Source organism: Aspergillus pseudonomiae (assembly GCF_009193645.1).
Source record: "Aspergillus pseudonomiae strain CBS 119388 unplaced genomic scaffold BDV37scaffold_134, whole genome shotgun sequence".
Taxonomy (NCBI): domain Eukaryota; kingdom Fungi; phylum Ascomycota; class Eurotiomycetes; order Eurotiales; family Aspergillaceae; genus Aspergillus; species Aspergillus pseudonomiae.
In genome coordinates this window covers 1-15,381 of record NW_022476126.1, presented here as the reverse complement: position 1 = coordinate 15,381, position 15,381 = coordinate 1, and the positions used below count along the sequence as shown (strand labels likewise).

Here is a 15,381-nt window from a genome sequence, read left to right as displayed (position 1 = left end):
ATATAGTATTGCGGGGTGCTAAAAACCGCTCTTATTGCACTGTTAAGTTGCCCTGCTCACACCACTGTGAGAGACTGTGGAAAAGTATAAAAAAATCCGGAAAAGTACCACATCAGATACAATCAATATATACTAGAGTAGGACGCCAAGTAAGAGAAAGGGTTAAATTACTCCTTTTCCAAACCTAGTACAGATGATGAGAACTTTTATTATAGTTCACGAGGTTTTAGGACATTCACGCAACCCAGAGCTCACCACTCTGTTCTCTGCTCACAATTACGCCTCAAAGATAAATATACGGGCCCCCTAATCGAGTCCACTTAACCTTACTGACATCCACTAACCTGACATTGTGCGTCGCGATTTCTACTAGATAACATGCGACATAAAATCTGTTTGCCTAGATCAATAACATTTAGAATAGTGCTTTACAGCTTGACAATACATGCTGAAGCGGACCATCCTATAGCGCTTTGTATCCGGTTTGTGAGCCCTAGCGAGAGCCGTTTGGCATTCCATAAGATCATTGGCCTGTTATATGTACGCGCTGAAAACGGCTCCCATTTTATCGCTTATCTGCCTCCGGACACCGCCTGCCGCCCTAGGTAATACTACTTACTGGCCGAGTAATATCCCTTGCCTGTTGAGGATAGTTGCCGCGCCGTCCTCCACTTAAAGGCCAAAAGAAGTTGATCCGGTCACGAGACTACTACTGGTCGAGCTGCATTTTTTCCAGAACGCAGGTGAGCCCACTGCCTCCCCTGGACCTCGGACCACCGGCGCCGGTGTTCCGAGGTCCGGGGAGCAGTGCGCTGACCTGCGTTCTGGGCTGCTGTGTGTGGAGTTTAGTACAATTTTTTACTTATATTCTTAGTATATAGTTATTTACTTGTTATATATTTATAAATATAATCTTGCACAGCCGCAATTGTGGCTTAAAATTTTCTATTACAAAATAGAATACAATACAACGATAGAGTATAACGAGTTAATATACACTATTTGTATTAGTTTTGTTAACTTCCTCCGCCAATGGGTAATATAATAGGTTAATTATTTATACTTAAGTTATTCAGCGCTAATATTCGATTTCCAAGTTTAAATAATAATTTCCATAATAATTACCGATTGATATACCATAGCCCTAGATATTTAACCTTTTTACTATTTAAAATACCAACTTTACTGTATCCTAAGTGCTGCGTAGCCATCTATAGTTATATATATAATAAATAAAATAGTGCGTTAATTGCTTTTTAAATAGTAGTAGCGAATCTCCATCTCTCTCTGTGTTAATATCTATTATTAATAGAAAAAATACGCGTATCTCGAATCTCTAGCAATTTATAATAGAATAAAGAGCAAAACGCGTTTTAAGGAATATTAATAAATAGTATTTACCTATATAAACTCCTTTCCATCAATAAATACCGTGTATCCTGGTAATATTTACTTTGAGAAAGATATATATAATTCTTTTTAAATTGCTTTAATCCTATATTCAATTTACATAGTTAAAGTATAAGTATTATTAATAGTCTAAACTCGCGTCTATACTCAAGATTCTTGGAGTTTATACTTTTCCGCTACTCACGAAAAATCTATTCTAGGACCACGAGTGTTAATTCTTCTTATTTATCCCATCCTTAGATCTATGCTTAGATATATATATATAGCTGTGGCCCTTAACTCAAATCTTCAGTTGCTATGAAACTTGCCAATTATAGCGATTTTGAATATAGTAAGCGAGAACTCTTTATACAATTATAAATAGGTCTACAGGTAGACTTTAGCTCGAGAAGCTTTTATTAGGAGCTGGTATCAATGCTACATATCTCGATATTTATATGGGTACTGCTTAAAAGGTCCTTTTATTATAAAAGTAGCAACTTCTCCGAGATTTATTATTTTACCATCGTAAGTCTGGCAGTGAACGTATTAACAAGTAGCGTTGAAATTTATACCGCGTAGGATTACTATATTTACTTATATCCTAACCATTCCTCGATTTTGTATAAGAAGATATCCCTGTCCTTCCCCCAATACAGTACAGTCACTATAGTTCTTCTTAATGTAGGGCTTTGACTTACGAGGTCTCAAGAGCTAATTTACTTATATTATAAGTAGTTAGTAAAATAAATTTAGGAAAGGCTTTATATATTAGCAATGGGAGAACCGGGTATTAAAACTATCATATAAAGTATCTAACAAGCGACTTCGAGTATTTACTATAGGATAAAGAAGAGCGGGTGGAAAGAAAGTAGAGAAATAGATAGAAACTCCGTCTGCAATGGAAGGATGCCTAATGCAGGATACTCTTACTAATGTAAGCAAAAACGACAAGAAAAAGCTGCTGTCTCATGTTCCTAGTGTATAGAGATGGAACGCGAATGTTTATAGATATTCTGCTGTACATATTCCTTCTTTCTCTTATGGCTTTACATGATCTAAAAGCCGGCCTGTAGGCCTCACCTGCTCGAGACTATTATTTAGTGAGGGTTGACGGTGTGCTAAGATAATAGAGCCATAGCTTGAAGACCTATCAGCTACTACAGCAACCATCGCCTAGGGGATAAATATATATAAAGAGATAAATACAAAACGCTGCTTGTAGGTATATGCAAGTAGTAATTTAAAAGACTAAGTTAATAACTGAAGACAATTCTTGTTAGTAACTCATTTCTTAGGGCGCTAAATATACCAGCTTCGTTGCCAGTGCGCGGGATTTTTATGACTTATGGGTAAGACGAGAAAGTCGCTATGTGTCGTCTTGCCTTATGTTTTTTCAGTTGCTAGCCTAATATGTCTTATATTCGCGGGTATTGGCTGTACCCACACATCGTCTCCTCAAAGTGAACTGTATTTTATGAAGGTCAGTGGATAATAATACTCCGTTGGAAAGCGTGGAACCGAGCAATTGACTGTGCAGGCCAACCTAACGGGGTTTGGATCAACTCTGGAGAAGAAATTAACGGGTCTCATCTCACAACGGTCAGTTTTTGATGATTCCTTAGCCGCGGTAGCAGGGTCTACTTCAGATGTTTCGTCAACACTGCAGGATTTAAGCAACACTGCCCAGGATGCAGGCAACAACGCAATTGATGGTGTGACGGGGGCGGTGGGGAATGCGGTAGATGAAGCAAAAAATCAGGCTCAGGATGATTCTGATAAACTTGCTAAGATAGAATCTAATATAGAGGAGTTCTACATCATCGGGCTTTGGGGATACTGCCAAGGGAGTTTCAATGGAACTGGTTCGACCGTCAGGAAATGTACACCTCCAAGCTCGTCCTTCTGGTTCAACTTTACCGAAGTACTCGGGCTAGAGAGCTCATGGGCAGAGAAGATATTTCCTAACCAGGTCGAAAAGGTAGTGGGTGTGTATAAGGTGGTATCGAAGGGAATAAGCGCCACCTATATAACCGCGCTTACCACAACTGTACTCACCCTAATCACGGGATTAACGGTCATGGTCTCCGGCTGGGGAAGCTGCTTGATCAGTATATGCGTAATGGTATGTGGTTTCAAGCTTAAGAACGTGGTCTTAAGCGCTAACCGTATCTAGATATCGATGGTTTCTAATATAGCAGGGTCAGCAACAGTTACGGGGGTGTATGTCTCCCTTGTCGGTATCCTTGAATCTGTGTTCTATTCTGCGGGGATTAATGCAAGCTTGGGCCAGAAAATGTTAGCAACTAGCTGGCTGGCTTCTTCATTCTCCGTGGTGGCTTGTATTTTCTGGTTGATGAGTATCTGTTGTTGTTAGGAAATATGGTGGATGGTCTAAGAATGGGTAATCGATTGGCCTGGAACAATATAAAAATAAAATGTGATTACGCTAGCCTCTAACCCCAAGATGTGAGTGTATGTTGTAGCTTATGTACATATCATCATACGTGGTCCATCTATAGAGCCGTGCACACATCCAGTTCATTCCAAAGCCACGTTGTTATTTTCAACCTGGTTCTATCTGTTGTGAATTGAGGCACGATCATATAAACTATAGAGCTTCAGGTACAGACTTAATTCCGTATAAGGATCAGATTGATTGGAAATCAGTCCGACGTTTAACTTGTATATAAACCCTCAGGTTTGCAGAAGTAATGAACAATAACCGATCTTCTTCTGAAATAAAACACCATCAACTATGGCCCAGGAAGCTATACGCACTGTGACAATTTGACTACTCCTTTCGCGAGGTTTACGTACACAATTGAAAATTGGATCACTCTCTTCCTCTTCAGTTGGACCCTTTCTGTTAATCTGTCACGGGTTGAGCCACCTACGGTATGTGGGGCAATTTGTGCGTCGACCAAATACCTCGGAACTTGAATGAGAGGTTCGCCCGGGCGAATTTGCCTGAGGCTGCCTGTAGTGTTGTCATTTTCAATTTAGCTATGCCTAAATCGGTTATTAGCTGATGAACTTCCGTTAATATATGTGGCTTTGGATTTCCGTATTTTAGTGTTCGCGGACAAATATGAGGCCGAGGCCGAGGCCGTTGCGAAGCTCCGAGAGGCGCGTCATATAATGAGACTTGATACTTCCAGGTATGTATCTTATTTACATGCCTTTTCTCCTATACCAGAGACCCTTTGGGCCTCGCTCCTCGCTCTTGTCAATGAATTTACTACAGACATAGGAACACTTCAGAAACACTCATTTTTCGCCCTCCAGATTCAGGATGGCTCAGTTGTCTAAGAGGGAAATCATTGAATCTAGGCCTATTGGCGACGGATTGAATGCATTCCGCGACGAGTTCGTATCGACTTGCAGAAGTTCGGGTCTTCCTTGCTCCGTCCAATCTGTACACGAGCTTGATCATGATGGTACTTATTCTTTAAGGACAAATGACTGTATCTAACCGTGAATTAGCCCTTCAGAACCTGTGCATCTGCCTAATACTGGCATTGCAGGCCCTTCCCGCTTCCCGCGCCTTGCCCCCTGTAGTTGGCGCCCACAAAAACCTTTTTAATGATTTATCCAGGTTAAGCTCGAGTGTCAACTCCGACGAATTCAACCTGGAGCGACTTCTGCCCTTATTAATCGCGGCATTCGAAAGAGAATCTGATGAGGTCATTTGGGATAACATCTACGCAGCCGCGGCAGAAACCACGCCCCCCCCAAGGCCACCACCGTACGTCGAGCAAACGCCGTATTCCTGTTCTACAAGCATGATCTCGAATTCGCATGAACGTCGGGATGACATAGACCCTGTGCTGAAGGAGGAATTAGGCTCAATATACACGGATGTGCCTGGATTTGAGGAGGCCTTCTTCGGAGGAGTGGAAGATTTGGAGAAAGCTGGCACTGCTGTCTTCCATAGATCCATTGAGGGGGATGATCCTCTATACAGGGAAACAGCTGGCTGGCGTGACTGGCCTCAATCTGCACAGGAAAAGCAGGTCCTGGATTGGCTAGTCACAAAGGTTGAAAGGTTTTACGAAATTGCAACAGAAAATGTTTTTGCCCCGAAAAATCATCGCAAGGTTTTAGGTTGGCCACATCAGCCACTCCAAGGGTCTACCGCTGCTCGGAAGCTGGATATTGGGTTTATTCCTTCTCTAGAGTCAGCCGATAAAAGCACCCTTTGGTCGCATATCCTAGTTATTGGCGAACTGAAGCGCAATCCCAAGATGGACACAGCATCTAGCGCATGGCGAGATCTGGGACGTTATGCAAGGGAAGTCTTTGCTGCCCAAGACACCCGTCGTTATGTGTTGGGTTTTACTCTTTGTGGACCTATTTTGCGACTATGGGAGTTTGATCGTATTGGAGCCATCGCGTCAACGCCTTTCGATGTCAACAAAGACCCTGTCCGATTCATTATATCGATGCTGGGGTTCCTTCAGATGGATAGTGACCAATTGGGGTACGACCCTACTATTCTCACTTCTTCTGAGGGGTATCGATACGTTCAGATTGTACGTGATGGACAGCCGGAGCGTCTTATTCTTGAGGAACGTATGAGGCGTGCCTCGTGTGTTGTTGGTCGGGCTACAATATGTTGGAAAGCTTACCGTGAAGGAGATAAGTCAAAGACACCCCTTGTCATCAAGGATTCGTGGCAATACCCAGAAAGAGAGGAAGAAGGCGCGCTTTTGCGGGATGTGACGCAGAAAGGAGTGGTTAATGTGGCCAGGTATTACTACCACGGGACTGTACAAGTGGACGGTAAGAATGACGATATTCAGGCTGCCGTACGCAGAGGACTTGATATGGCACGCGCAAAGAAGTATCGTTTCCCGCGCTCTGATGTCTCCTATATCGGATTCGCTTCAACAGATGGATCAAAAGCGAGCCACTCTGCCGGAGGTGCTGGGCATAAGCGGTCATCCAGCCATCTCGAAGCTACTCTGCCATCTACCAAGCGCTCTTGCTCTAGCTCCCCGATTAGAGATAACCATAGCCAGGAGAATAGAGTACATAGACGCGTTATTGTTCGCGACTACGGAGTGCCTATTTACAAAGCTGAATCTCGCGTCGTCATTCTTTCTGCACTCGAGAGATGTATAGAAGGTACGTGATCCGTTAGTTATTTTTCTCAATCCTGACGTATGAAGGGTATGAGTCGTTGCACTTGCACGCCGGGCTTTTCCAGGGCGACATCTCGACTGGAAACCTCATTATCAATAACGAGGAAGGTAATCCGTCTTGGCCAGCATTTTTAATTGACCTGGACTTGGCTATCTGGGAGCGACGTGAACAACCTTCCGGAGCGAGAGGCAAAACAGGGACAAGAGCCTTTATGGCAATAGGGCTCCTCCTAGGGGAAAAGCACTCATTCATGCATGACTTGGAGTCATTCTTCTGGGTTATTTTCTGGATCTGTATTCACTACCCTGCCTTCACCAAGAAAAAGGTTGTGCGGAGGTTCGAAAAATGGAATTACGTGGATATGGAAGAACTGGCTGAACTGAAAAAAGGAACTGTAGCCCATGAAGGCGATTTCCTTCACATGGTGGAAGACCTCTTCACTGATTTTTATAAGCCCTTAGGCCCTTGGGTCAACCGCTTGCGGAAGGTGGTATTTCCAAACGGTGGGAGATGGGAGAAGGAGACCAAAGATCTATATGTTCAGATGAGAGAAGTTCTAAAAGACGCCTGTAAAGATCCCAAAGTGCTGGCTGAATAGAATCAGATGTGAACATTTTAATGGCAGGTCTATATTAACTCTGTAGTTTGGAACCAAAAGAAAGCCATCTGTTAGCATGCCTGCGGCTGTTCCCATGCGGAGGAGAGCGAAATACTAGGCCACATTCCTGAATTGCAGGGAAAAGCCATTTAAAGATGCCGATTTAGTCGCCATACGCTACTGTGTGCTATTGCTACTTATGATGACAGAAAGGGAGACACGGCGAAAACATCACTTGTTGGCTCTTATCGACGTCCCCACAGAGCTGCCACGAGCTGCCTTTTTGAGATGGCAGACGATAATAAGAACGACGAACGAATTGAATCTGATTCTCCCACATTATAAAATGCCCGCAGCCAGTCATTTCCTGGGGGCCTCGGTTATCCTCCTGACAAAGAGCTCCTCGCATAGTTTTTCATGGCCGAACTATATCAAATCACCCCTGGTTTACCATTGCTTAGATGGCCCGCGTTCTGTATAAAACTGAACTTGTCGTTGAACGATGGTCACGGGACGTCGGGACTACATAATCCCGTGCCGGGGCCGAGGGGTTATCGGGCGCCAAAACTGTATTCGCGATAGTATCTTTGTTTCTTGTTACCCCGCCAAGCAAACATCCACTATGAATACACCGTGTCATAACACAGTGGAATAGAATCTCGATGGTAAGATCTATCTATTGCTATGATATATATGTAGACCGTGGTCTGACTGTATACTTAAGAGTTCAGAGTTATGCTCTAAGTAGCTGTACCAAGTGCCGCACAATGTCAGCAAGCCTCCTCACCTTTCAAACGGTTTTGCCTATAGAGAGGTCAGCTTTATCCGAAAAGTTGAAAGCCCGTGAAGAAGTTATAGAGCTTGTGGAGAAGACCTTAACTGATACGCCGGCAACGAGTTATAATCCCCCTTTCACTAAAGGAAGTGCTTGCGTCAAACTTGTCCATGATGTTATTCTCGATTACAAAAAGGTTTGGTTGAATAAACAATGTCGTTATAGACCAGCCATTGACAATTTCGCGCAGCATGCAACGAAGTTCCCTGGCCGACCTCAACAAATATCCAAAGGCAGGCGTGGTGGACTCGTGTTCTACCCGGGGATAACGCCCATTGGAACTGACTTTATGATAATTGATCCTCTTATCACAGAGGGAAAGTCTTTTATAGGTGATGTGGAGGTAGACATAAACTACTACTACATCGTTTTGAAGGAGTGTGATGTTGTTGTTCAACCTGGAGGTAAACTGGTAACACTCGCTATATCGGATATTAAGTGATGAACTACCAGTAAAAATACTGTCAAAGTACTGGCACACCATTCGGTTTGAATGTTACTTTCTTCTTTGTTTTCGATTTTTGGTATTGTTAAGACACACCGCTATGTAACGATTGTATATTAATTATAGGTCTGGTTATCGTGGTACCTGATATCGGGCATCGGATGAAATAGATCGAAACTTTGCATTAGTGAGGCAGCAGTCAAAGGATCAAACGACGTCACGTCGAAGTTCTCCATTAACTCTGCTGCATTGGCGAATGATGTTATGTTGAAGTTTTGCATTAAATGTGCCGCGTTAACGGAGTCAATGTTAAAGGGTGATGTCGTATGTTGTACTGTGCCAGATACTCTCTGGGCCGCTGAGTGTGGTTGCCTCATAGTTCCTGGAGACATGAAGAGCGTCGGTTGTGCCTCTTGCTCTGTTGGGCTGATAAGGGAAGACACTGGCGTATCGCCAGTAACTATATTTGCAGAGCCAGGCACTTGTTCAATTCCATATGGCTCGGATAAGGTAGTTTGACTGCTGGTGTTTTTATATGTGTGTGTTTGGATGGTGCCTTGAAATTTTTAGCAACGTTCAAACCTTGAGCTTTTCTCTGACATACCAGCTATATTGGAGACTTCAGAGGAACCTGGTGTTCCACAGGCATTCCTATGTTGTATCTGCTCAATTTGTGGTTCAGTTCTTGTCGAGCCCCCTGGGTCTTTGCGAGCAGCATGTTTCGTTGAAGTCTGGGATCTTGCGCGTTTCCGTTTCGAGGAGCAAGGATTGATGGAAAGAGTCCCGCAGATATTCACGATCGTTAGAGCCTGCTCTTTAAAACGGCTAGTTACACTTTCCACGATACGTTTCCCTGCTAACGTTGCGTTGTCACCGATGCTTAAGCCTACATTCAGAAAGTGGGAGATGACGATATCAACATCGCTTTTCGACTTAAAGAATTTCTCATATCTAACCTGTCAGTATACTGATCGTCGATAATACATTGAAACTTACAAAGTGGAAGGTACGACAAACATATAAAATATGATGCCATATCCATGTGCACTGGTGTATCGGCTGTATATATTTCCTTTGGCGTAATCAAGTTCCAAGTCATGTATGATATCTTGTATCCTTTGGTTCTTCACACCAGAGTAATCATCCCTGGCGATCATATTTGCACAGTACGTTGCAACTTGCCTGGTGAAGGTTTGGGTCCCAAAAAGTTTCATTAACATTTGTATCATTTCAAACACGGCTATCGAATGAAATGCCGAACTGATACTGGTTGCAGTGTCGCTCTTTTTTCTTCTCAAATATAGGTCACTGAGAGGGTTCTGGAGACCTGAATCGTTGTCAACGCGAACTCCGAAACGCCAAAACAGGGAGGGATCATTTTTGAATAGCTCAACGGCCGCTGCACTAAGTTCAGGTAGATTGATTTCTTTCACACTCTTTATTCTCTCCAATGCGTCGCCCTTTTTGCGTATTGACCCTCCATTGGCAGGAGTCCGTCGACCGAATGCGTTGCATAAGGTAGTTCTGGCACTGGCGGGCAATGAATCCTTATTACACACGAGGAAATCCGCGAGCTAAATCTATAAGTCTCCGCAAAGCCATGCGTTGGAAATCACTTGCCTGTCGAAATAATTCAGCGTCTCCTACTTGTCCATAGCAAATATCTATGACTTTCTGCCGAATCCCCGTTGTGGACATATTACTTGTGTCCATTTTTCGAACAGCCTGGTGAGCAAAGAGTATGGTGAGAACAAAAGTGCGAGGCTGTTTGTCCAGCTCATTTACTCCAACAATCACAGCAACCTCAAAAATAATACCCCGCATGCTATACCGCATCTGTAAAAAAGTTGGCCGTACGGCCAACTTTTTTACAGATGCGGTATAGCGCAAGACTAGTAAGATGTTTGGTCACTATAACGGAAACAAAGAACCCAAACGATGGATGAGAGCGCTCCGAGCCTGATCGGCTCTTTCCTTATTGGTATGATATGTAGGATCTACAGCATATGACCTTGCCCTAGTATCGAGAAATGGAGATCGCCAATTATGTGACTAGTCGAAGGAATACCTTGCATTAAGAAGTAAGTACTATGGATATAACCACGGCTCGATAGCCATGGGCTAACAAGGGGAGACTGACGTATATCACCTACAGGGTTGACAAATCGACTATAGCGAGAGACCTGTAGGCATTATGATACGTGGAAGCTGAGTATAATCACGCCTACACTAATAGATCTTTTGCTATCCAGGCTATGTGTGATGATGTTCTGGTCAATATTCTCCTGCAGCCCGGAATCCTAGTATAAAGCATTCCTCATGCCTTGCAGCTGCGCTTCCCATGACCATTGCCATTACTCTTTACTGATTCGCCCAACTACTTGACCCAGATATGTTTTCTGCTGACATTTCGCCTAAATACTTGGGATTCTACGTCTTTCCCATACGTTTGTATCACCTACCCCAACATACGAAAAGACTGCAGGGACTAAAACTAATACAGCAGGACTTTATACGGATAATTCACTGGATAATGCCACCGAGATCATTTCAGCAAATGAACTAGATTCCATTCTTGTAAGCTCTCGATTTTCCTGTCAGATGCAAAGAGCTTACTTGGAGAAGTCAAATGCAAACAATTTCTCGGTGGCTTCACCGTGTGCGGACAGGGACCTCCAATCACCCATCCACGATCCATGGCAGATAGTCGAGCAAGTAGCTACTTTCGATGATGCGTACTATATGATTCGACGCACTATTCGATGTCCATTAGATGTGTATCCGTCGGGAGAAAATGTACTGTTTGAAGAGAAGTGGGTTTCATTGGGCGTGATGGAAAAGTCTGAACTTGGGATGGGACTCTTGAACGATTGGTACGTTAGATAATTAGTGATTGCTGTAAACGAGAAGCCTGCCGAAGGCGAGTACATGTTCGATTTGTTTATCATAAAATTATTACACGGATTCCTCAGGCATTTTTTGTATTTAGAGTGCATTGGATCTTATCGACTGAATGTAGTCGAGACAGCGACAAAGCCCAGGAACCCATAGAATCCGTGTCTTGGCCCTTTAGCACAGTCAAGGTATAATTTTGGCCTAAAGCCCACCCTTTAGATTAATTGAGGCCGTAAATTATCACGACGCCTCCGAATAAACGGCCGAGGTTCACTCCACGAGCAGTAAACGATGTGTAGCACAGCCATCTAGATTTTCAACTAATACAAACTCTTTCACCGAATGACTTTTGGCGCTAAATCAATCAATTATTGTATTTTGCTTTTTCGCGAGAATACATCGCAAAGAGGGCAGAATCACACCAAGTCTGATTACTTTACCCGTGCCCAAGGTTGCTTGCATAATGTAGTTATTTTACACATGCACCTAGTTTACGGTTATCTCCGGAGATACGTTCACCCAGCGCACCGACACAACTAGAGTAGTTGGAGAAGATATCGAAAATGGATATGTATTCTCTGAATGCAATACCACGCCATATTGTATCAAAACAATGAAGCCGCGGCCAATGATTCCATCAAGCCTTGTACCCTTGATGATCCGAACCCAATATCCCCTGGAGGACGGACCCCAGTAAACGACTTTACACAAGCAAGATACTGAATGGGACTTTTACTTTTCTGATACGGCTGTTATGTCCAGTCATTTACTCTTATTAGAGGTTCAGAGTTTTCTCTACACTTGCTGGTCAAACTTCTACCCACTGCCTGGGGCTATGATATAGATACTGGCCTTACTGTGTAGTCCTTCAGGAACGTAGGGTGACCGTCTTTATGTTTACATCTTGCTTCTACTAAAACCGCCTGCCAAAGTTAGTCGAATCCTCTATGTCTTCAGAGAACGTGTCTAGTATCCAGATCTGGATCGCCTCTACCAATTATTGCAGAGCACATTTGATAATCAAATTTCGTGGATCTAGACAGCTTTACCGTGCGGATCCTACGAGAGAGGCATGTGTTGTTTGGAGCGACGACGGTTTAGAAAAAGGCTTACCGACTCATCTTATCTTCGACGTGGACAATTCGAAGAGCTCCTTTCAAGACCTGAAAGCCAATGCATATCCTTCCAATGAGACTAAGCAAATGGGGAAGGCTGACTTCTGCCTATGTGGTTTTTGGATGTAAGTATAGCGGTACGAGAAATGGAGATTAGGTTTCTGATGATGATATTACTACTGCATAGCGTGGAGGTGATCCATCGGTACAGGACCAAAAAATACATTAATGAAGCGCCAAGAGGAAAGTTCAAGCACGGAAGTCTAGGCGAGGATCTCAACAAGGTCCGGGAGAAATATCGAAAGGGCGTGGCTAAAAATGTACAGTAGTATGTTACGGGTCCAATGCTTACGGTCACCTCGGGATCTCCTTTGGATTTGGTTTGAGCACTTCTGCAATTAGGATTACTATTTAAAAAAAAATCCAGAAGTCAGAAAGTGATGATAGTATCTATTCTTTCCTTTCGAATGACTTCCTCCTTATGCCTCGGCTTCTAATAAATTATCGCGATAATTAAACCTCGCAATGGGACACGAACCTATCACTGTCGATACGCGCCTTCTGTGTTTTCAGAGCACAAGGGGCAACAGATGTATTATCGATGGGACAATCTATGAATCATCGGTCACCATCAATATCTTTGACCCTTCTAATTTAAACTGCCCTGTGCATGTTCTTATATGTGGTCCTGAAGATGTTAAGATGCGAGACCAAACCTTACGCGCATTTTCTGATCGTGTGGTTAGGCAAGAGACTGGAATAAACGATTTAATGTACAATGCTAATATTTTGGTCAACAAATGGTGTGATGAGAGGGACCAAAAAGTACAGCACTGTGTTCATTTCACGTGCAACGCGACTCTCGGACCACCTATTGATGCAGAATGTACAGGAAGCACAATCTCCGTCATGTGTGTACCTGGACGAGCTGAACGCTGCGAATCCCACTGGTTCTTAATCTTCGAGCAACAGAGCACTGAGACCAGCGCCAGCCTAACCGAGACAGGTATTGAGTGGGATAAACACGGTGATAGGGATCCTGAACATACTATTACGTACGCCGTCAAAACAGACCCCGGCCTTCAAAAAATGAAAGACTGTGTGTTGCAATCTCAACAATTTCAACATATTGGAAATAGAACAGAGCACTGGCAGTGCCCTTGTGCATTGTGGATGTAAGTTTTAAAGAGCCAAAGCACACAATCATGTTCTGATGGCGTATAGATCTACTGTTATACGTGAATATACTCAAAAGGGCTATGTCACGGGTATATCATCCAGTGGTATTAGCGCTGAGAACCTGCATCTCAAATTGGTCTACAGCTCGTTGGGAATATGATGGGCATGTCTTTACGGAGGTATTGCCTCGGCAAAGGGTCCGAGAAGAGTAGACTGGCTTGGTCAAGCGCAGTAGTGGCTTTACAGATGGTGGTGAATTCATACCCTCACCCCTTGCTAGGATGCCACTATCTAATCCTTGTGTATGTTTATGTACAGTAAGCCTTATCAGTTATGGCTTTACAGATATTTTCGAGATCAGTTTCTACTCCATGCTCTTGAATATTATTCCCAGCCCCTAGGTGCCGCGTCACGCCAAACTAGAAATGGATTATGTCATAGGAATTGCCCGATCTAGCTAATGGGAACGGTAAAAGTATTCCATAATTCTTTATGGTTTAGTGTAACTTGATATATAAGGTCTGGAAATAATATCCAAGAGCGTAATGCGGAAACTGATTTCGAAATGTTCTGCATATCACGAACTACATTAGCAAATAATAGAGTCTAAATATATGAATAATACCCCCTGCATATTATTTACTTGCACCTGTAAGGCTAAAAGCGCATCTGGATATTTTCCCGATGGTTAGACCACTACATGGTATATGTACTTAGCTGCAACATTCAATTTCCGTGGAGTATCGAAAGACTTCGCCAACATATATAATCTAGCAGTTTCCTTACGCAAGGGTCGGCTCTGAGGACATCTTTTATCTTTAGAGGTCGTTTACATGCGGTGCTACGATTACGGAATCCACAGAGCCTCCACTACGCGCTAAGTCACCTGACAACCGCCCCACTGGAAATATGGCATCACCGAGTTTCCGAGAACTCCTCTGGGGGGGTGAACGCGATATGGAGCAATTAGGGTATATGATAATAAGGGCTCATGTGGAGCCGAAGGAAGAGGCTCGAGCTATAAGGGAAATGGTGAAGTCGTATACGAGAGAAACGCGGCATGACACGCAAAGTGCCTCACCAACCGCTCACTGGTTGGACAAGGAAAAACAGATAATATTCGAAACGTTTATGGGAAAAGGGGTGGATGTACGTATTTCGTACCTTAGAAAATTCTCGATTGGCTGCTAACTTGCGTTACAGCTGGACGCTATCATCGACAATTGTTTCCCGAAACAAGGCCCCAGACCTATACACCAACCACTACGCCCCGTTCTATTTCAGCGTGACGAAGTGGGGACTAGCCTATACAGAGCACATCCAAATTTGGATTCTATCTCCATATTTAGACCAATCGGTTGCGATGTGGGACCTGAAAATGGAATGTTTATGGTCTACCCATGCTCCGACAACTTAGATATGAAAGATGTTCAGGACGAACCAAGGTCTATTCGGATCAACAGTGACGAGCTGTTGGTTATCCGTGGGCCAACCATTGTTAAAACGGTAAATACCGAAGGGGGGCTAGTCATGTGGAAAGGATGTTCAATCCAGCCCATGGGGGTGAATATCGCTGGACAACATGTTTTGCCTTTCATGAGGACCCGCCCACCTAATGTCACGAAAGTTGATAGGCGAATGACACGGTAACTCTCACTAGATCACAGAACGTGACATTGATGGCAATTCTTCGGGATAAGCAGAGGGATTGACATGTTGGTTTCTAGAAATAGCAACCGAACCACTATTCTATGATGGCATTTTTGAATTTTTCGAT

The 15,381-nt window shown here is 43.5% G+C and overlaps 5 protein-coding genes across 5 annotated transcripts; 4 read left to right on the top strand and 1 right to left on the bottom strand.

Annotated features, from left to right (window-relative positions):
* Window positions 1-2,737: 2,737 nt before the first annotated feature.
* On the top strand, window positions 2,738-3,766 carry BDV37DRAFT_291470 (SUR7/PalI family protein; the record flags this gene model as incomplete). The annotated part of the gene is made up of 3 exons (XM_032088952.1): window positions 2,738-2,815; window positions 2,930-3,514; window positions 3,566-3,766. The coding sequence occupies 3 exons, from the start codon at window positions 2,738-2,740 to the stop codon at window positions 3,764-3,766; spliced, it is 864 nt and encodes a 287-aa protein (XP_031935287.1).
* A 918-nt stretch (window positions 3,767-4,684) lies between these two features.
* BDV37DRAFT_276489 (protein kinase family protein) lies at window positions 4,685-7,135 on the top strand (the record flags this gene model as incomplete). The annotated part of the gene is made up of 3 exons (XM_032085574.1): window positions 4,685-4,829; window positions 4,876-6,519; window positions 6,564-7,135. The coding sequence occupies 3 exons, from the start codon at window positions 4,685-4,687 to the stop codon at window positions 7,133-7,135; spliced, it is 2,361 nt and encodes a 786-aa protein (XP_031935286.1).
* A 595-nt stretch (window positions 7,136-7,730) lies between these two features.
* Window positions 7,731-8,472, top strand: BDV37DRAFT_42519 (uncharacterized protein). Its single transcript, XM_032090626.1, has 3 exons — window positions 7,731-7,800; window positions 7,860-8,106; window positions 8,161-8,472. The coding sequence occupies exons 2-3, from the start codon at window positions 7,903-7,905 to the stop codon at window positions 8,410-8,412; spliced, it is 456 nt and encodes a 151-aa protein (XP_031935285.1). The 5' UTR covers window positions 7,731-7,800; window positions 7,860-7,902; the 3' UTR covers window positions 8,413-8,472.
* BDV37DRAFT_42492 (uncharacterized protein) lies at window positions 8,472-10,225 on the bottom strand. Its single transcript, XM_032090625.1, has 4 exons — window positions 10,036-10,225; window positions 9,412-9,989; window positions 9,020-9,366; window positions 8,472-8,971 (listed from the first exon to the last, which is right to left on the bottom strand). The coding sequence occupies exons 1-4, from the start codon at window positions 10,126-10,128 to the stop codon at window positions 8,532-8,534; spliced, it is 1,458 nt and encodes a 485-aa protein (XP_031935284.1). The 5' UTR covers window positions 10,129-10,225; the 3' UTR covers window positions 8,472-8,531.
* A 4,331-nt stretch (window positions 10,226-14,556) lies between these two features.
* Window positions 14,557-15,381, top strand: BDV37DRAFT_264391 (uncharacterized protein). Its single transcript, XM_032083665.1, has 2 exons — window positions 14,557-14,753; window positions 14,808-15,381. The coding sequence occupies exons 1-2, from the start codon at window positions 14,562-14,564 to the stop codon at window positions 15,252-15,254; spliced, it is 639 nt and encodes a 212-aa protein (XP_031935283.1). The 5' UTR covers window positions 14,557-14,561; the 3' UTR covers window positions 15,255-15,381.